This window comes from Miscanthus floridulus, chromosome 18 (assembly GCF_019320115.1).
Source record: "Miscanthus floridulus cultivar M001 chromosome 18, ASM1932011v1, whole genome shotgun sequence".
NCBI classification, from domain to species: Eukaryota; Viridiplantae; Streptophyta; class Magnoliopsida; order Poales; family Poaceae; genus Miscanthus; species Miscanthus floridulus.
The window spans coordinates 48568345-48589419 of record NC_089597.1 but is presented as its reverse complement, the minus strand read 5'-3'; the positions used below and the strand labels follow the sequence as shown (position 1 = coordinate 48589419).

General features: G+C 45.7%; 1 protein-coding gene and 1 long non-coding RNA gene across 8 annotated transcripts; both read left to right on the top strand.

Annotated features, from left to right (window-relative positions):
- Window positions 1–5479: 5479 nt before the first annotated feature.
- On the top strand, window positions 5480–14813 carry LOC136520844 (uncharacterized). Of its 7 annotated transcripts, none has more exons than XR_010775398.1 (9): window positions 5480–5644; window positions 5733–5997; window positions 6087–6218; window positions 7515–7640; window positions 8514–8602; window positions 8719–8897; window positions 8987–9479; window positions 12306–12368; window positions 14350–14813. It is a non-coding gene; the product is annotated as an uncharacterized lncRNA (long non-coding RNA). The 7 variants fall into 7 exon arrangements; XR_010775397.1 differs by lacking the exon at window positions 14350–14813 and adding an exon at window positions 13775–13945; XR_010775395.1 differs by lacking the exon at window positions 14350–14813 and having other exon boundaries at window positions 12306–13989.
- Window positions 14814–17912: 3099 nt separating this feature from the next.
- LOC136522796 (GDSL esterase/lipase At5g37690-like) lies at window positions 17913–20125 on the top strand. Its single transcript, XM_066516595.1, has 6 exons — window positions 17913–18549; window positions 18642–18769; window positions 18852–18978; window positions 19081–19193; window positions 19295–19544; window positions 19631–20125. Exons 1-6 carry the CDS (start codon window positions 18288–18290, stop codon window positions 19903–19905), a joined length of 1155 nt encoding a protein of 384 aa, XP_066372692.1. The 5' UTR covers window positions 17913–18287; the 3' UTR covers window positions 19906–20125.
- The last annotated feature ends 950 nt before the right edge of the window (window positions 20126–21075 follow it).

Genomic DNA, 21075 nt, shown 5'->3' with positions numbered 1-21075 from the left:
TCTAAAGTAACTCTGTGTAGTCTGAAAGTTGTTTTTGTCCTGAATCTATTCTTGAACAGCTGCAGGTCATGATGTTGCTGAGGAATAGCTGGAGGCAGAAGAAGAAGAAGACACATCATTTTCTGTCAAACAGTGAGTATGGTTTCGAGTAGAATTCTATACCAAACTTTGTCATGGATATACTTGATGATGTTTGCTCTTTACAGGATGTCACCATCAGACCTATTAAGTACTCAGGTGCAAACCCAAGGCACTGAAGGTATACCCGAGCAGAGTTCAGACGCTATGCATTAGCAGGACGACTCAGTGTTGTCCGCACTAGTGTCAAGCTTGAAGCTAGATCGGTCGACAAGCGGCATGACGCTAGGGAGACCCATCCTGAAGAAGAGATCCTTTGCCAAGTAAGTGTTGTAGATTTCTCTGTATTCTTGTACCATTCTAGAAATAGCAACTGACTCTACCAATATCAGGGAACAAAAGAACATCAAGTACCTAGCCAGAGAGAGAAGAACCTCGAGTTGAAGAGAACCCATGTGTGGAAGGTGACCAAGTGGAAGAAGGCCTGCTAGGCAGGCATGTGTCCCCACTAGAGCCCACTAGAACACCATAACACATAGTCTGATGTCCACTGAGGGTGGAGTGGAGCAACTTGAATAGTCGAGTACCACATATCATGTGGAGGTGCCTCAACCACAAGTAGCGGTGTCTGCTGATGGCGAAGCTCACCAATTGTTGGGACCAGAGCCAGCGGAGTCCGCCATGGTTGAAGATGGATGGAGTATGGGAGCTATCAAAAAGTCTTTTGATCCCACTCTACTTGTCCCAAGTGCACCAACAATAAGTGCACAGCCTGCGGAGGAGGAAGCCATGGGTTGCTGAGCTAGGCCTCTATCTTCGATGGCCAATTGAGGGTATCTATTACACCTTGTCATTTCTTGTTGTTGGTATTTTTTGAGTTCTTATTTTGGAAACAGTCGTATGCTCAGGACTTGGAGCTGAAGGCCTCTATCAAGGTCCAACAAGTCTAGGAGGAGCTCACTACGCTGAAGGAGGAGCAGGCAAAAAAAGAGGCCGAGTGGAAATCAGAGCAGGAGCGCCATGAACAAACTCTCTGCATCCTCCGAGCCTAGATTGGCGAGACCAAACACCAAAAAGCAGTTGCCAAGAAGAAGAAAGGTGATGCCTATGACTCTCTGATGAAGATGATAGAGAAGGCCGAGCTCTTCAATACCAAGCTAAAAGGTAAGAGAACAGTATGGCTTCCCTATGGTTCTTGAATGTAGTAGTCAGTGAGCATGAGGATGATCATGTGTGTTCCTCTTTGTAGACAAGTAGGTCAAAATTAGGCGGCTAGAAGGCAAGGTGAAGGAGCTAGATGAAGCCCTGAAGACTATGCATAACTAGGCTAAAGAGGTAACAGAATGAGCGAGTGAAGATCTCGCTTGAGCTAAGTTGATAAAATGTGGAGCTGATCAAGATCTAATGCAGGCTCTGAAGTTAGTAAAAGACCTAAAGACCTAGCTGGAGACGGTGCAAGGGGAGCGTAATACGCTCTGAGAAGCTGTGAAGCCACTTGATCTCCTCTTTCATATCCCAAAAGATGGGGATAGAAGGTGGGTGGACATAGTGAAGCTGATCCCTAGGAATTTTGAAGGCTATGTGCATAGAGTCGCCAAAGTCTATGTTCGGAATGTACTTGGAACTCTTTGAGTATTATATCCGTCTGTAGATCTCCATCAAGTGACTGTAGAATATGATAGCGAAGAACACTTAGCTACCGTGGAGAGGGCTGAAGAGGAACTAGATAGGCTGGCCACCACCATAGCAAATGATTTAGACCTATGGATGCAGAAGCCTAAAGAGTAGGCTTATGTAAGTTTGTAGAGAAAACTTTTTTAAGTCTTCATGTGCCAAGTAGGCATTTTGTAAGAAACAATGTTCCTTTTGCTTACTTAGGCTGTTAGTTTTAATGAAAAACTTTTAGCTTATGAGTATCAGATGTGATGCGTCTTGGTAGGGTATGTAGGCACCTAAGATGGTTTATCTGAGTTAAGATAGCCGGCATAGTTGGGATAGTTGTAAAGAACTGTGAACAACTAGGTAGATGATGTTTAATTGCATGAGCACTTGTGTTTAAGGGACCTTAGTGATCGTCTTCTTTGGGGCTCACATGCCAGAAGGACTAGTCAATCGCCTTTTTCCGGAGAAATCCCTTTTGGGTTGACATGTGTTAGCGCAGGGCTGGATGTCGTGGGTGCGACAGAATACCTAGTCGTAGAGATGTGAGCCAATTGAATAGTTGGTGTATCCCTGTTAGGTGACTTTTATAAGTCAGAGATGTGTATTAGTGTGGGTAGCCGGCGTATCTCGTGGAAGGGTAGCATGACTACCTGGGTATGGTGTGAACAACCATTAGGCTATGTACCTTGTAGGTTAAGTAAGAGACAGTTTTAATCTAGCAAAAAATATAAGACTCTATTATATTAACCAGGAACCTGAATTATACAAGCATGAAACTATATCTACTAGACAATACTAGGAATATTACTAAGCATAAAATCTCCAAAGTTGATCGATGTTCCATGAGTTTTTGACTGGATCACCACTTTTAGTCATCAACTCGAAGGAGCCTGGTCGAGTAACTTTAGAGACAATGAAGGGGCCCTCCTAAGGGCTAAGTAGCTTGTGTCAACCGTTAGTCTTTTGGATGCAACGAAGGACGAGATCACCGACTTGAAAAGTGTCGGGCTGAACACTTTTGTCATAGAAGGGCAATCTGACGGTAACCTGAGTAGCAATCAAGGAAGGATAGAAGAGCCGATCGAGCCATAGAATCCACAATTTGATCAATGTGAGGTAGACCAAAAGGGTCCTTGGGGCAATGTTTATTGAGATCCGTGTAGTCGACGCACATGTGCCACTCGGTAGAATTCTTCTTCTGTACCAGAACAGGATTGGCAAGCCAGTTGGGATGCAATATTTCTCGGATGAACCCTGCTGCTAAAAGCTTCATGATCTCCTTCTTGATGGTTGCTTTTTTTGTCAGGTGCAAAATGGCGTAATCGCTGCTTGATCGGCTTAGAGCCAGGATTTAGATCTAGTCTGTGCTCAGCCAAATTTCTCAAGACTCCTAGCAAGTTAGCCAGCTTCCAAGCAAAGATATCTTTGTTTTCCCAAAGAAAGTTGGTGAGCGCGAGTTCCTATTCCTTAGAGAGGTGGGCGCTATCTTGGAGGGATCACCAGTACCCAGATCAATCTTCATAACATCTGCATCTTGTGGTGGTGCAACGATACCCGCCTTCTTTGTCAGAATCTCTGAATCTTCAAGGCTAGTTTGGCTAGCGAACACGGCGATCTCCTGTGCTTTGAGTGCGGCTTGAGCTTTAGCAGCGATTTGAATGGCCTCTGCATCACAGTAATATGAGCGTTTCAAGTCATATTCCGTCAGCAGAAGATACGGGTAATGTGGAACAACCATGAATGTAGCCAGAGCTGGGTGCCTGAAGATGACGTGATATGATGATTCAAAGTCTGCCACCTCAAATTTGATGAACTCCGTTCGGTAAGTGTCCGGGGACCCAAACATAACCGGAAGCGTGATCTATCCAAGTGGCATAGCACCTTTGCTGGGTACTATCCCATAGAAGGGGGTGTCTATAGGTGTGAGTAGGCCAGTGAAGTTAAGACCTATCTTCCTCAGGGTATCAGCAAAGATGACATTTAATCCTACGCCACCGTCTATCAAGACCTTGGTGATTGTCATGCCCGCACTGGTTAGATCTAGGACTAGTGGGTAATGTCCGACGTTGGATATGCTGGTCCATTGATCCTGCCTTGAAAAGTGAATCAGGTACTCAGACCAGTTGAGATATGTCGGGGTGGTAGGTTCTGCTGCCATGATATCTCGTAAGGCTAGCGTGTCTTGCCACTTGTTCTTAGCAGTCGAAACTCCAGCGAAGATGACACTAACGATGCCTTTGGGATGCTGAAAGCCTTTACCCCCTGGTCTTCCCCATCCTTCTTATTGTCTTCTTTGCCCTTGCCCTTGTCATCCTTGTGATAGAATCCCAACTCCTTCAGTTGTTGGCACTGATCCGCCGTGTGCCTGACACCTTTGTGAAAAGGGCAAGGTAGTCCGCCTAGATCTTCAAATTTCTTAGGCTTATTGGTCTTCTTGGGTTTGTCAACGGAGGCCAGGGTGTTATTGGGACCTCGCTTCTTGCTCGGCTACCCACCCTGGTTGCCTCTATTGTCGTAACCCCTGTTGTCGCGGTTGTCTTGCCGATTGTTCTCGGGAAATCTCTCCCAAGTGCTTTCCTTGGAAGCGATCATCTTCTACACGGTGTGCTTGAACTCATCTGCTATCTTCGGGTTATCATTGCAGAAGGCTTGAAACTACCATTTGGCCTTGATCCCATTTGAAAAGTGCTCGATTACCTCCCTCTCGGTAACATTGAAGACTTGGTACTGTAATTCTACAAAACAACGATAGTATTCCCGAAAACTTTCGTTGGGGAGTTGTCGACAACTTCTGAGCTCTATCCAAGTACTTAGGTGGGTGAGGACTCCCACAAAGTTGTCGTAGAACTTTCTTTGTAGATCCTCCCAACACATAATTGAGCCAGGACGCAACTTGTCAAACCATGCGAGAGGTACCGGCTCAAGGGCCATAGGGAAATAAAGTGCCTTGAGGTCATCATCTCCACCCGCCAGTTCGATTGACTGGGAATAGATGCGAAGCCATTGATTTAGCTCTGTCTTGCCATCGTACTTGGAGTGGTTGGATGACTTGAACTTGTAAGGAAGCTAGATAGAGAGTAGTCTGTTGGAAAAACATGGGAACCTGTCTGGGGAGATGCTGGCTTTCCTATACTTGGACTCGCCTCTACCCTCCTTGTTGTTGTACTGGTACCCTTGATGGCATTAGCCTAATTGTGCGACACCCTGATTTCTATTCTGGTTACCTTGCAGCCCTGGACGAGAGTGGGCTAGTACCCACTGACCTACTCCTTGGTTACCCTGCAGGCCCAGACGAGAGTGGGTTGGAACCCGCTGATCTGGCCCTTGAGAAGGCTTAGCTTGGGAAGTCCCCTTCGCTGCTTGCATCTGGAGGGCTGTGGATTCCATAATGACTTTAAGTCGTTGCTGCTCTTCGGTAGGATTTTCTATGGCCGTCATCTCATTTACCAGGGCATAGACGTTGGCGTAGGGCGCAGTGAAGACCCTATGGCCAGCTACTTCCACACTACTACAAAAAATGTTTGTAGCAATGGCATAATTTTTTTTATAGAGACGGCTGGTGATGGAGCCACCCCTATAGTGGGCGTGCTCGGGACCCATGGACCAGCCGCCCCTACAAATGTCACAGTAGAGGCGGCTGATGATACGAGCCACCCCTACAAACATGTCTATTTATAGGAGCGATTCACTCACCAGTCGCCCCCGATGTTACGATTTATAAAGGCCTACTGTGCAAACTGCAGCCGTTTGACGAAACGAAGGACCAGGTTCGCCCCCCACCAGACGTCTGCTGCGCCGCTAAGACTGCCCCCGTGCGCTCTCATGGTACGCCAGGTGCCGAGGGGCTTCGCCGGGCCCTTCACTCGCCAGTGACGAGCGAGATCTCGCGACGATCACCCACCAGGTTCGTCTGCCCCTGCCTTCCTTTCCTTTCCCGCTGCGCGAAACCGAGCTCCCCAACCCTAACGTAAGCTATTTGCTATGTGCGCCAGATCTGCGCCTCCCTGCACGCGGGCTGCGGTGGCGGCGGGATTCCGGCGCGCGGGTGCTTGCGGTGGCTGGATCCAGGTGCGCGGGCCGCAACGCCGGCGGGATTCCGGGGCAGCCGCGACAACGGTGGCTAGTTCCTGGCGCGCGGCCCACGGCGGCGGCTGGTTCGTGGCGTAGTTGGCTGCAGGAACCCGCGCCTTTGCCGTCACGTCAGCTGATGCGGGAGGGTGAGAGGCACCTTCCTCGTCCTCTTCTCCCTCGCGTCCGGTGAGCAGTTAGCGCGCCCCTCCGATCTCCTGCCTTTCTCGAGCCGCCGCGCCGCTCCTAATCAGGCGGTGTTGGCTGTTGTTGTGCAGAGGTCGAAGGGATCCATTCCGTGTCCGGGCACTTGGCAGGGAGCAGACAGCAGATGGCCGCGCGCCTTGCCTCTACCACTGCAGCTGCGCTGTTCCCCGGTGCCATTTGTGACTGTTATCTCTTGACAAAATGTAAGGTTTGGGGATGAATGCTTTTTGCTCAATTTGTCAGTTGTGTAAGACAAGTCTTCGTTTGGAGTTTAGAGTATGAATTTATGTTAGGAGGTGTAACATGTTGCATAGCCTGTTAAATCCCCTCGTATTGTTTGGTGTCATATAGCGCAATAGCGGTGCATTTCAAGTTAGACTTTGATCTGAGATCTGATTCTGGTGTTTAAACGGAGTAACTGACTAACAAGGTGCTGTTAATGAGCCTCAGTTTTTGGGTTGAAGGCTTGAAGCCACTTCATGAATAGTAGTATGTACCTGGTACATGCTAGCTTTTTCTGTTTACAAATTTCAGTTTGAACTAGATCAGATGCCAATTGAATAACCGAAGCCTAGAGATCTCGTTGTGGTCTTGTACTGGAGTAGGCTTACCATTTTCATTTTGTGACGGGGAGTGATTGAGAACCAACATCTGCACCTGTGTTTCTGAATCCAGCAGTGGTGTAAATTTCCTGTTCTTATACCACCTAATTACTAGCTATCATTTTTTCATATCATATGACCGTTGAAAACTGTGTGTCTTGGTACAACATGAAGATCCTGAAGATTAGTACATAGCTAATGCGTAGATAATTTGTAGTTCTATGCATTACTTGTTAGTTGTTAACCTAGACTGGTGCCTCTTGATGAAGGTTGGATGATATATTAGGCTGGTAGGAACAGCAGAGTATAATCTACACCTTGGTATGGTTCATGTTTTTTCTTCTCTTTGTGTGTGTTGTTTTTTGTTCCATAAGCTACATGTATCCTTTGCAGCAGGTACTGTTATGTGATGCAGCTGTGAGTGGTCTATGTTTTTTTTATCCTTCCAGTAGTAGCTATAACTTAAAGATTTTTCACTAATAATGATTATAGAGGACCACGAAGGGCTTGCATATTGTACTGGGTACTTCAGCTTGCAGTAGATGTTGTGAAGAGTTTCAGTGCGCTTTGTTATTCATGGATCAACAATTTCATTCTGGCTTTTGCCTCTTCAGTGTTCTCTTTCTGTTTTGAGACGTGTCTTGTGCTGGAGCATGAGAAGGTTTGTGTATTTTTTTGAAACACTAATGTGTTATTATTGTGTTGTCTACGTTGTATGAATCATTAAATGCTTGATCCTGAATTTTCTGCAAGCCCAGAAGCAAGATCTGCTGTTTGATACCTTCTGGCTGATGACATTCTTTGAATCAGTGTCCCTTGTTGGAAGTCAAGAAATAACAAATGTATTGGTTAGTGATGACGACAGTAGATTCTTATTGCTTCCCTATGCATTTGCAGCCACACTGTCGGTAGTGGGGATTCTGTATATCAGAAATGCATCAAGTACCTGTCAGAGTGCCAGTCAGCATGCATCATCGGGAGCTACCAAAAATCATTTTTTGCTCATGTCCTCAGAGGTGAGTGGTGAGTCATCTTGCTTACTCCAGAGCTTAATTTCTAATTTCTGTTGATAAAACTCCATCTATATTCCATAAATAATGCCCAGGAGCAAATTTTACCATATATAGATACAACTGAGAAATATAAGTGGTTCAATGTTTGATGACATTGTGTTTGATCTGCAGTAGTCTTCACGATTTTATTACAAAACATGTGCAGTTCTCAGTTATGTAACCTTTTAAAGATATTGCCATTGACTTTGTTGAATGTTGGCCATGAATATTTTAACATGAGACATAATTATAATTAAATATGACCAAGATGGGCGCACTGCCAGATATTTATGGGTTTGTCAAAATAAATTTAGCATATGAGGGATCATGTTAGAGTATGGCAGGAGTCTATTGGGCCTGGGCTGGATGTATAGCCCATTAGTGTTAGGGTTAATTAGAGATAAGGGTCGCTTGTTTAGGAGTCAAGTAAACCTCTCTATATAAGGAGATGAGATGTATCAATCTAATCAAGCAAGAGATTAGAAGGAAAACCCTTCACTCTTGCCGGCCGTGGGCGAAGCCCCGCGGCCGGCCTCCCCCAGCGCCCTTGCAGCCCTAGCCACCGCCGCTGTGAACAGTACCCGCGGGTACTGTAGCACCTCGGGGTACTGTTCACGCCGACCGCCGTCGCTCCCCTCGACTCTCTCCTCTCAATCCTAGCAACCACATAACAGATCACTTTAGTCAAATTTGAGAGATGTTTCTGAATTCTAATTTGAAAAATGCATAAAAGGAAGCAGCCATCTCTCACAATATGAACTCGTGAGTCATGATTGTTGCAGGTTAAGCTTTTCAGTGCTTGCATGTTCCATTTCCATTTCTGACCACAATTAATGTGTTTTAGACAAAAGAGTACTGATTCTGGTCTTAGCTCAAGCAAGCATCCATTTTGCTGTCTCAACCTTTTGGTTTCTCTGGGCACCAACCATAGTGGTATGAATCCAAGTTCTTCCTGCTAGTTTTCTGCCTGGTTTTCTGTATGAGTAGTGTTTCAGAAACTTGAGGCTGAAATTCTGCTACCGTTCTCATAGATCTGTTGATTGACACAGGCTGACGGAAGGTATGCTCAATTGTCAGTAATTTACCCCTGTTTCTTGGCATCAAGAATGCTTCGAAGTGCTGGTTTTCCATGGTTTTATGGAGAGCTCCCTTCCGGAATGAAGACAGCTTTATAATAGCTTATATTGGCGCTGGACTCGCTTTGTCTATTGTGGCTTATGATTACCAGGTCTACTGTCCACCGTGCATCTCTCTAACGCAACATGTAGTTGGAAATTGGCATCCAAAGTCTAATGAGAAGTTATATTCATCCTGCAGGAGATTGTAGCACTGGTGATAGTGTTCTGCATCTTCCATGCATGTGTGGGCTTTATTCTGCCTTCACTAGCAAGATTGAGAACAATGTAAGTTGCTGGTGCAAGTATGATCAAGCTTAAATGACAGTCTATCAGTTTCTATTTACAAATTACCCGCGTGTCCTTAAACCCGGCTTCATCCGCTTCTTTTTTCATCCGGAACAGTGTTTTCCTCTCACAAATTTCTCCAGATTCAACCAGATTCCTCCAAAATTCCTCTAAGCGAATGGGGCCAAAGCTGGCATCACTGTAGGTACCTTTGTGGGGGCATGATGAGCTTTTCACTGTCACTGGTAAATGCCAGTATCTTTGTTTTCCTGTTACAGGTATCCATCTGAAGTCCCCTTGTGAGTGAACGAACGTTTTTGTGCAAATGTTCACACAACGCTGCATACTGCTTGAAGAGCATCCATATGATGGATTTTAGTTGCCTGGCCAATATGGTCTCTGTTTTGGTAAAAACCTTTTTGTTTGGCAAACTATATCAATGTTTCATTCTATTGACTTCATTTTTGTTTTTAGCTAGTATTCTCTTATTTATGTTGCCCGTACATTTTTGGAGGACCAATATGGCTAGTAGGTTACCGAAGCTTATCGGCCTGTTCGGATGGTATTAAAGCCGGCTGATAAGTCGACTGAAGCTGTTTTGTTGTGAGAGAAAAATACTGTAGATTCTAGCTGATAAGTTCAAGCGAACAAGCCTTGTATCTTTTGTCATCCTTTTTAGGTTGGTTTCCTTGACTTTTGTCATCCTTCTTCAAGTTTGGTGTTCACATTGTTGTCAGTCTCCTAATTAGGGATGGGAGATGGGGAATAGTAGGGCCTTGTAGAATTAAGCATCAGGATCCTTGTGAATTGGACTTGTAATGGTAGTTTATATAATGCTCTTGTGCTTATGATCATATTTGAATTATATATATATATATATATATATATATATATATATATATATATATATATATGTTCTGGTCGAATTTAAATTGTAAATTTGAATTTTTTTGACAGAAAAATATACTATAGGGGTGGTTCTAGATTGAACCGCCTCTATAAACAGGTATTATAGGGGCGGTCGATACTACAGGCGCCCCTACAAATCAATTTTGTAGCCGCCCCTACAAATCGATGATTTGTAGCCACACTTTGGCAGAGGCGGCTAGTCAAACTGCCCCTATAAATGCCCATTAGCCGCCCCTACAAAGCATATCTGACGTAGTGCCATGAACTCGGCGTCTAGGTTGCGTGAAGCAGAGGCCCTAAAGGCATCACGCTCGCGACATTGTCGTTCTCTTTCTTCATCCCGTAGGCGTTGTTCGTATGCTGCCTCTGCAGCCAAGCATTGTTGTTCAACGTCTTGGTAGGCCGACTTATATCGCTCCCACTCTTCCTTGCGGTGTTGGGCGCGGTTGCATCGAGCCTTCTTCGTTTCCCTAGCTGTTTTCTGTTCGTTTGTCTCTCTTTGGGCGCCAGAGTGTCTGGGGACATGTTGGACAGAGTCTCCTCCATCTTGAATGTCTGGTGCTTGAGGCATAGGGGTGTGTGGTGGGTGACCGGCCATGAAGACTTCTCTGGAGTGTCTTGGGGCCAAGTGAGTTCTAGATTCTGCAGTCGTTGCGCTGTGCAAGATCTCTATAGAACCATGATCGTCGTCAGCTGGAAGAGTACTGGCATCTTGATAAGGCAGGAGCTCCACCATGCTGACTAGGCAAGATGGATATGTAGAAGAAGCACTAGGTCAAGCACCCGGCCAGTGTATGATGTAGCCTTGAGGAGTGATAGATAGCACAAGTCCCTTCTGAGCTCCCGTCAGAGGGGTTTCTTGCGCTGATTGAATTAGATCTTGGATCGACTCCTAGTAGACGGAAGCCAAATTACGTAGTTCGAGTGGAAAACAACTCGGGCCTTCAGTTATGGAACCTGGATGGGACACCGAGTCGGACAAGGCTGGCATGTCTGAGTTGGAGTCGTGAAGCACGACGACTCTCGAGATCTGAGTTGGATCAGAAATCGAGAGTTGAGAGAATTTTTTGACGAGTTGATCCAGCATGGCTGCAGAAGCAGCCGGAGTATCCTGAGGCGCATGGATCTCCATGAGACGACTTTGGAGCATGCTGCGATCATCAGCGATGTAGATCTAGGAGCCGAAGACGAAGGTTGATCCCGTCGAGAAAATCATGTTGTCGAGGTCCGCCGAGCTCTCGAGCGTGAATTCGTCGAAAGCCCCTACCTGGCGCGCCAGCTGTTGGTGTTTGATGACCGGCAACCCGTCACGGGGGTACCAAGGACGGTGTTCGATGGGCTTTGATGAACTCAGGAACTCAATGGTAATGCAAGAGACGGCGATTTATATTGGTTTGGACCCTCGGATTCGAGTAAAAGCCTTTACATCCAGTCGGCGTGAGCCTTTGCGTTGGATTGCTTTGTATAATTGTGTGTACAAGGGGTACCGCTTGCCTCTCTTTATATAGGGCAGAGGGCAGGGTGGTTGTTCTAGTCCTAGTCGGTTATAATTTGGAGAGTCCTTATTCTATTACAGAATCTAGCTTTCCTAGTAAGACATCTAGGTCGGTCCTTGATGGCTTGAAGTCCACGCCACCTTGCGTCATGTCCTTCAAGCAGACCGTGGGCCAGCCATGGGCCCACTGCAGAAGTCGACCCGATAGGAACCCTTAGGGTCCTGCATGGACAGAGAGGGAGTAGGGAAAACAGAGTGAGGTGCAAAGCGGGGATCCATTGGGCCTTACGCATCGCTGCCATTGCTTATAGCCCCGTTTTACTAGAGACAGGATGTAGAGAAGAGTGTGTGAAGTGTAAGATGGAAGATGGACTAGACGAGTGAAGAGTGAAGACCGGAGATGAGACGCTCTCAGCCTCTAGTGAATAGATAGGGGCAAAATAGGCATGTTTGAAAATTATTTGACATCCATATGTGTCATAACATGGTTTCTCACTAACAAATATGATGGCATTGACTTGTAAGGATATGAAAAAATAAAATGTTGTCCTTAGGACATATCAACTTTTTTGGTGGCAAACACGAAATTTAGAACTTCTTTAGTGGCTTGTAAGGAATTCTCTCAATGTTACCGGAGGAGGTTTCAAATACGGTCAAAAGACCACTACAATCTACAACAAGAGTTAGGGATGATTTCTCTTCAACCTTTGGCTCATGCCAAACATCAAGTTTTTTTGTCTCTTTCTTAATTTCAGCACAATGATCGGCATTCGGTATGCTGCCCAAAATACATGGCCTCATTGCTCACAAAATTCGCTTGTTGTACCAGAAATGACCGAGAAGGTGAATCTCCATCTCATCTACCAAGCTACAAAGAGGGCACACACCAAAGGTTAGGCCATCTGCGCTTAGCCAATCTATCAGTTGTCCAAGTGATGCATATATTAGTCCAGTTTCTTAAAAAATGGTTTATTTGTCAATATTAGACAAGTTTGATGAATGGTGCATGTGACAGCCCTTATAAGGCCGCAAGGATGGAGGAGCAATAAGAAGTTAGGTTTTAGAAATTTTATTGGAAATAAAACTATTCTTAAATATTGTATTTAAATGGTCTAAATAATAAAACGCATCCTGAAAAGGGACCAGTTGACATGGCCAACAACACCATAGGTTGCATGTGTGAAGGTTGCATGTTAGCCTAAATATTTCATTTAACATTAATTTCCTTCCATTTCATTTAGAATCCATCCTATTTAAGGGCCTATTTGGAACGCATGAATTTTACAGGAATCATGAGAAATTTTATAGGAATCAATTCAACTTCACAGGAAATACACAGTAACATAAACAGCTTTTGTCGTGTTCCAAACATACCCTAATACTTCTTAAATTTTCATCAACCATTAATGTCTCATTTCATCTACTTACACATCACATGTGGCTTCCTTCATCTACGGTCAGTGACAAGTGGCACCGATGCAAAATCACATATGACGCATGTAATTTCTGTTTATTCATTAGATGGTTACCATCTATAATCAATGACGCACAGGTAGCCGAGGTTATCTTTTTCTTGGCACAGTTATCTTTTTCTTGGCACACGGGTGACGTTCTAGTCTTTGGATGGATAGTTACTAGAGTGTGTGTGGTTCCCTCTTTGATGGTTGTATGCTTCTTGTCTGGCAGAGACCGAAACAATCATTTTCAAAGCTTTGTATCAACTCAATGTAATAGCTTGAAAATTTAATAAAATCTTCCTATATCCAAAAAAAAGAATTAAACTATTTAGTACTCTAAATATAGTTATACTAAAGGTAACGTATGTAACAAGGAAGACAAAAGTAACATAAAAATGAAAGATTATTTATGGCTTGGGTTAAAATGAATTTAAGGGTTTGGGTTCTTAAATGGATAAACATTAGATCAGTAGGAATAGGTTTATATTTTAATGGGTTGGTTTAATAGAAAATTAAGTTGGATTGAGTTTCTTTTTCGGGTTTGAATGGGTTGAACCCATATGTTGGTGTTAGGTTTTCTATATTGTATAGGTACATATGTCTATTGGTTTGGGATGGGTTGAGTGTACTAGATGCTGTAGCCAGTAGATTAATTTGTTGTGGGACCCACATCTTCAACTAGAGGAGCTAATTGGCACGTTGTTGATTCTTATTGCATTAAAATATTTACAACAAACTTTAGTCAATTTTGCAAAAAAGAAAAAAAAAATCATGTGTGAATGCAAGGTTTTAGTTTTTGGTCTGGCGATATGAGTCCCATATGTTGACATTGCTGTTTCAGAGGGGGCAAAACATCACGAACCTGAGCTCGTCTTCTACCTCCGTCTAGGCTTCCGCTTCCTGCTGTTCTTTCTCATCTACCCTGATTCCTGCTCTTCGCATTCTAATCTCTGATTCTCCAGATATTGTATCAAGTTACCCTTGTAATAGAGATTGGTAAAAGGTTTCTAACAAAGAGCAAGTCAGTCAGACTCCTAACTGAAGCCCTAACCTATTTTGAGGCACCAAAACACAAAATTTACTCTCCAACTGTGAGCTCCTATCTGACCCTTGATGGATGAAGGGCTCTCATTTCTCTCTCTCCCCCACATATAGGATCCGCCTCCCCTACTCCTCATTTGTCTCTCCCATAAAGCTGACAAATGGGACCGATGAACTGGGCTCACGACAATACAGTGTAAAGGTAGAAAATTAAGAGATTAGTTGGAGTGCACCGAGAAGTAAGAACTGGGACATAGTTGAGGGATTTCCATTCGAGGAGATATGAGACCAAAATTTGAGGGATCAATTGGAGTTGCTCTAATCATCTTCCCGCTCCCGTTCTCCCAACTCACTCTTCTCATGGCTGGTCTGCAGGCACTCTGAAGGGAGGTGCTGTGTACCTCAGCTCTCTGTTGAGATGTGATCTGCTGGTTGGTCCTTAGGCCTTAGCTATGTCTGTGTGCATGTGTGAAGAACAAGAAAACAGAACGACGAGATCTGAACTAAATCACAAGAACCAAATGAATTCATAGTCGCAGTTGCAGGTTGATTGATAAACGGAGACGAAGTCCGATACAGAGTCATCCATGACGACACAGCTACAGTAGATTAGGATTTATAATTCGTTCGATGTACAAATCAACCCCAGCTTCGATTCCCTTCCTTATACTACCAGAATCTGTCACTAGTGTAATGCTAAGGTCTCCAGAGCAAGACGAGCTGTCCTAGTAAATAAAATCAACTAAATGATCTATTTGGTACCGACTTGAACGGTTGAACCTGCAGTTTGTATCCTTGCCTACAGACGAAATTGATGAAAACTGAACGGCTTTCATTCAGTCATTCATTAACATTTAGTATATAAGGTTCTGAGTTGCTGGCAGCTCGTGCCTAGTGCACGTTCTCTGGTTAGTAGAAAGGATTGTGCGACTAGTGGACAAAATTTAGCATACCATTTTCTTCCATTATAGAACATTGCCTCTACGATGCCTTGGATATAGTTTTCTTGTGTCTAAATAAGGAATACATGTTGAAACACAATTAGTAAAGACAAAATTCCTACACCGTACAATCTTGAGATGATCTAACGACTTAAAACCTGACAAGAATGGTACTAGCAAGAAAGACAATTAGAAAGCCTCCTCGCCAGGTCTCGTGTCACGCGAGAACCGCCGTGGCTGCCGCTGCTGCCGCCCCTCCATCTCTCTCCGGCATATCATCAGGCCAGAAGGAGTGGAGATCCATCGTTTTTAATAAGTTTTTTTAGTAGATCGAGTCCTTAGGGTTAGGGTCTCCTCATGCTAAGTTTCTTATTTTTTGGGATTTATCTCCTCTCCGGCGACGACGAGAGGGTAGGATGGAATCGTTTTCTCCATGACGGCTCTGTTGAAGATGAGAGCGACAACCACTGGTATGACATTGAGACTTTTATTTTCGGACGATGATATCAAGGCGGAGATGGTGTTGCCGCCATAAAATAATTTTCTTTGGTCTCTTGTCCGTTTTAAGATGGTTAGATCTGGCCACGATGAAGGATTAGGGAGAATAAGTTTTAGATCAGTCTTCCTCATTCTTCGATGACAGAAAGAAGAAGTTTCTCAACTCCGTCTACATGAACGTTGGCCGTCGTTCGTTGGGCATCTGTTCTCAGGCCTTTTGCCGAGTGTTTGCTTGTGCGGTCATCCATACTGCAAAGCGTCATACATGTTTGGTTTTGAGATCTAGTGCTATTCACAGCATGAGTATAATTTAGATGAAAATCAGTTTCTAGATATTTATGTAATCCAGAGTGCTTGTAAGGTGTTGATGTACACAACTATTATCTAATATAATTCTTCTTTCGTCGCAAAAAAAAGAGATGATCTAACAACTTAGATTAAACCAAAGAGTTAATGCCTAATATAATTAAAAAATAGTAAATTTGAATGATAAATTAAGAAGATATCAATTTGATTCTTTTTTGAATTTGGATTTTTTTTCAAACCCATACTGTTATTTGTCGAAGGGACATAGATCTGTATGGTTCAGGTACAAGGTACCTTATCTCTAGTTGACAATGCTTTCTCTATGTGCCGTGCGCTTAGATTACAGGAGCGCTGAGTCGCTGACGGTGTTTGTGGAGAGATTCTATGATGGATTTGTTGAAGATGTTGATGAGGCCCTCTTGTCCTTCCTTATATAGTTCGGAGAATAGGGTTATAGATGGAGTCTCCTACTCTGTTACAACAAAATTTAGACGAATTTGAGTTTTCAAGTTACTTGGCTTCTAAGCACATCCAATCAATCATTTATCTTCCAAGTATTCGAGGCACCCAATCCGATTTACGCATTTTCCTCCGTAGGTCGGGTATCCCTTCTCAGTTTAGCTATTTTTCTTAGAGCGGGGGCACCGGGGATCAATATAGCGACACATACGGAAATCAAATTGCTACTTTTTCTTCATTTATTATTCTAACTTTACTATTTATGAATCATGTTAGAGATGATCCGTTAGATCATCATAAAATTTAATGATGTAAATTCTTTCATTTTTCAATTAATGTGGAAAATTTTAAACCCTCTCCACGAGACTAGTGGTTACTTTTTTTAGGGGAAACTAGTATTTAGTTTTAATGACAGTGCTAGCGTTTGGACACACGCATGTCCAGACGCCCACACATGCACTCTGTTTTGTGCGCCCACGTGGGGGTCGTGCCTGTCCAAACGTTGCCCATGCCCCCTGACCCCACACGGAGACCGCTGGTGCCCCCTCTACTTCCCCTTCCTGGACGCCAGCTGTGGCAGGTGGATCCAAGCAACAACTTTTGAAACATCCAGATGAAACATTTGCAACGTACGTCTGAAGACAGATGAAGCACTTGAAACGTGCGTCTGAAACACTTGCAAAAAAACACCTGAAAACACTTGAAAAGCCATTGAAAAACATACGCAACATCTAAATAAACACACTTGCAACATACGTCTAAAAAACAGATGAAACATTGAGAACAGACGCTTGCAACATACGTGTACAACCATTGCAGCATATGCAATATCTCGATCTACTTTTGCAACATCCATACGAAACACTTGCAACATATCTCTGAAACATTCAATACATACGCTTGCACCATTCGCTTCTAGGCATAACATCTACATGTTGCTTGCACGAATGGAGGCTCGGTTTAGGGCCGGCCGCGCATACTAGCTGCATGCCGGAAGCGGCACCAGCGACGGCGATGTGCCAACAGATATCCACCCCAGCGAATGCGTGCAGGAGATGGAGGGAGGCGGTTGAGGCGGACGTAGAGGTAGCGTGGTTGGTTGGGTGGAGGGCCACCAGAGATGTCTCACTACGGTTCCTGTCCTATGGCCGCGACAAGCGGGAAAAAGGGGGCGGTTGCGAGATTTGCTCAGCGAGCATTTGCAGGGGGACTATGAGCCTGAGGTGGCGTTGGTGGAGCCAGGAGTACAACGCGAGAGGGCCAGAACAAAGGGAGCAACGACGACTGGGGAACTTCGGACTCGGCCATCCCTGTACGCGTGCGCGAGCAGCAACCAGAGAGGGAGAGAGAGCAACGCGGTGAGCGAAGAGGGGCTAGCGCCGCATCTAGATCTAGTCGTGCAGTTCCTCGTTCTCCCCTGTCTATTTGTGAGGTCACCAAAATTAGAGCGGGAGAAAGAGGGGAACATGCATATTGGGCTCTGCAGGAGCCACGAATGCCCTGACGAGAGCATTACCATACTTTTAATATTCCTTTAAATAAGTAGCAGATAGAAGATAGATAGATACTTTTATTTGGGCATTTGCACAAGGGTAGATTACTTGATATGACTTCTTTTACTCCTTTTAGCTCATTTTAATCGAACACGCATCATTCCAAATCCTTGCCAAAGGACACACAGTTTCTCGATTCGATTTATACTTTGCCGTAATGACATTCCAAACCGATTTTTCTTCTACGCTCCCGCCAAGCCATCACGGGCGGCCAGCCGGCCACACGGTAATTCCACAACCACCTCAGCTACCTCCCGTTTTGCTCTGCTCACACAGGCCAATTCCTCACGTGCCCCCTCTGCTTAAACTTGCAAGCCTTTTCTCACACGGTTAGCTGCTGCGATTCAGTCACTACACCCAAACGTGATCACAAAAGGTTTCTCTCTGGCTACCGGAAAGGCCCAAACTTGCAGTGAACGCCCACGACTTGCCACTTCATCGTAGTATAAAAACAGGGCAACGAACACAGCCCAGGCCATCACCACTCAGGCATTCAACAAAGACAGCACAGGCCACTCACCACGAATTAGCCAAGCGCAGCTCACACTTGACAGCAATGGCTGCTCTGGCCACCGTGGTCGTCCTCGCGCTTGCAACGGCCGTTGCCGGCGCAGCTTCGACGCCGGCTGCTGCGACGACGACGTCCAAGAGTCCGCCGGTCATCTACATTTTCGGGGACTCCATGTCGGACGTGGGAAACAACAACTACCTCCTGCTCTCCCTCGCCAAGTGCAACTACCCCTGGTACGGCATCGATTACAAGAGCGGCTACCCCACCGGGAGGTTCACTAATGGCAGGACCATCGTTGACATCATGGGTAAGCTATATAGCTCCAACAGTCACGAGTACAGGTATCTTTTTGTTTGCCAACACGACTGGTGGCAAACTAATTTCGACTGACACATGTAGCCGCCAAGTTCGGCTCCCCGCCTCCGGTGCCGTTCCTCTCCCTGTACATGACCGACGACGAGGTCCTCGGCGGCGTCAACTTCGCGTCCGGCGGCGCTGGGCTCCTCAACGAGACTGGAATTTACTTTGTAAGCTGAAGATACGATGTTGTAATAGCGTCATTTAATTTGTCTCTGAAAATGTCTGTATCACGACCCCGCAAACCTGCAGGTTCAGTACCTATCGTTCGACAACCAGATATCGTCGTTCGAGCAGATCAAGAACGCGATGATCGCCAAGATCGGCAAGAAGGCCGCCGAGGAGACTATAAATGGCGCAATCTTCCAGATCGGGCTCGGTAAGAACATACACTCAAATCTCTTCAGCTCGTTCGATGCAAACAAGCCGCAAAGTATCAATCAGCTTGACTGACACGGTGCGAGCGCTCTCTGCTTCGCAGGAAGCAACGACTACGTGAACAACTTCCTGCGGCCGTTCATGGCGGACGGCATCGTGTACACCCACGACGAGTTCATCGGCCTCCTCATGGACACCATTGACAGGCAGCTGACGGTAAGCTCAACAACGGCCACGTGTACCAAAGATCCCATCGTGCGGATGCATAATTCACGTTGCTGAACAAACTGGCGAAATTTGCTGCCGCGCGCGTGCAGAGGCTGTACAATCTCGGCGCGCGCCACCTCTGGTTCAGCGGGCTGGCGCCTCTCGGCTGCATCCCGTCGCAGCGCGTCCTCTCGGACGACGGCGAGTGCCTGGACGACGTGAACGCGTACGCCATCCAGTTCAACGCCGCGGCCAAGAACCTGATTGAGGGGCTGAACGCCAAGCTGCCCGGCGCGCGCATGTACCTCTCCGACTGCTACTCCATCGTCATGGAGCTCATCGACCACCCCCAGAAACACGGTAATAAGCAGCACGCTCGCGATGCTCGATCACAGCAGCAGCAGCAGTGAGTAGTAACCGCCGTCGTCCATGCTTCCGGAGTGCAGGGTTCAAGACGTCGAACACGTCGTGCTGCGACGTGGACACGTCGGTGGGGGGCCTCTGCCTACCGACCGCGCAGCTCTGCCCCAACCGCAAGGACTTCGTGTTCTGGGACGCGTACCACACCTCCGACGCCGCCAACCAGGTCATCGCCGACCGCCTCTTCGCCGACATGGTGGGCTCCGGCGCCGTGGTCGCGGGGAACGGCACGTCCCCGCCCCGAGTCGTTAGCGCGCCGACGCCGACGCCGACCCTCGCCGCGCCGCAGCGCAAGCCGTGATCTCCCGTGCGCACAACAACGGCTTGGAAAGAAGCGCCTTTTTTTGTGGCAACGTGACCCGTGTTCCGTTAGTACCCACTGTTCCAAACGTGCATGCACTCCGTGCAGCTAAGCACATGTGTTTGATGAAAATACAGAGAATATATAGAGCAAGGTGAAATCGTAGTGTCATCGCCATTATAGACCATTTTCTGTGGCAAAAGAATGAAATGATCTCCCCAGTTATTTTTCTTTGAATGACCACGCCCCCAATTTTTTCAAACTTAAACATCCAAGAATCCAAGTTTCGTAGTAGGTGCCTGTTTGGTGCGTGACATACATGAACATGAGCCAAACCAAAATTTGACAGTGGGCAAGTCCACAAATATAAGGGCCAAAAATTGGTGATATTTGGATTGTGGCCATGCCAAAACAGGGGTAGTGTCGAAACCAAGAGAGCAAAAAGGCATTTGGATCGCTACAATGCCAAATCTCATCACAATTGTGAGCATGACATGTGGGGTCCAAATATCAAAAAAATTATCTAAATATATTCAACATGGATCTTGTTTCGTTGACAGAATTATGACAAATGTTAAATGGTGAAACTTATTGAAACAGATAAACAACTTAAGGGCATCCGGAGTGTATATTTCTTGAGCTCGTATCATGAGGCGTCTTGTTGCAAATTTCTTTGCTAGAGCAACCATAATAATATATTAAAAAGTAGCCTATAAGTGTTAAACTATTTCTTACAACATGTCTGGAACATTGTATGAGTAGTCCATAGCGAGGCAATAATAATAGCCACGCATATGGTCATATGGACTGGATGATCTAAATACGTTCATAGTATGGGGCCAGTCAATTAATCTCTATCTCTACATCTACTCTATCTACAACTAAAACATATCCAATGATTCCGTCCACCGGGCGACACGAACTCGCCCCACGTGCGATGTCGGTCCGGCTTCGTGCATGCGCCCCCGATGCTATTTCCTCCCTAAAAATACCACTCCACGTAGGACCCACGCGATCACGCCTCATCATATGCCACCCGTGCAACATATGGAAACTGAGGCCACTTGATTGAACGCCAACCAGGAGAACATGAAAGGAATTGATCCACCCGGCAAACGAGAGTTTCCTATCACGCAGCACATGGGCGACGACGACCAGCAGAGCTTCCAT

What these genes read in the sequence shown, in the direction of transcription:
- LOC136522796 (XM_066516595.1), top strand. Translation starts at nt 18,288, where the DNA reads ATGGCTGCTCTGGCCACCGTGGTCGTCCTCGCGCTTGCAACGGCCGTT. An exon ending in ACGAGACTGGAATTTACTTT is followed by an intron (nt 18,770 to 18,851) that starts GTAAGCTGAAGA and finishes GCAAACCTGCAG; the next exon opens with GTTCAGTACCTATCGTTCGA. An exon ending in AATCTTCCAGATCGGGCTCG is followed by an intron (nt 18,979 to 19,080) that starts GTAAGAACATAC and finishes TCTGCTTCGCAG; the next exon opens with GAAGCAACGACTACGTGAAC.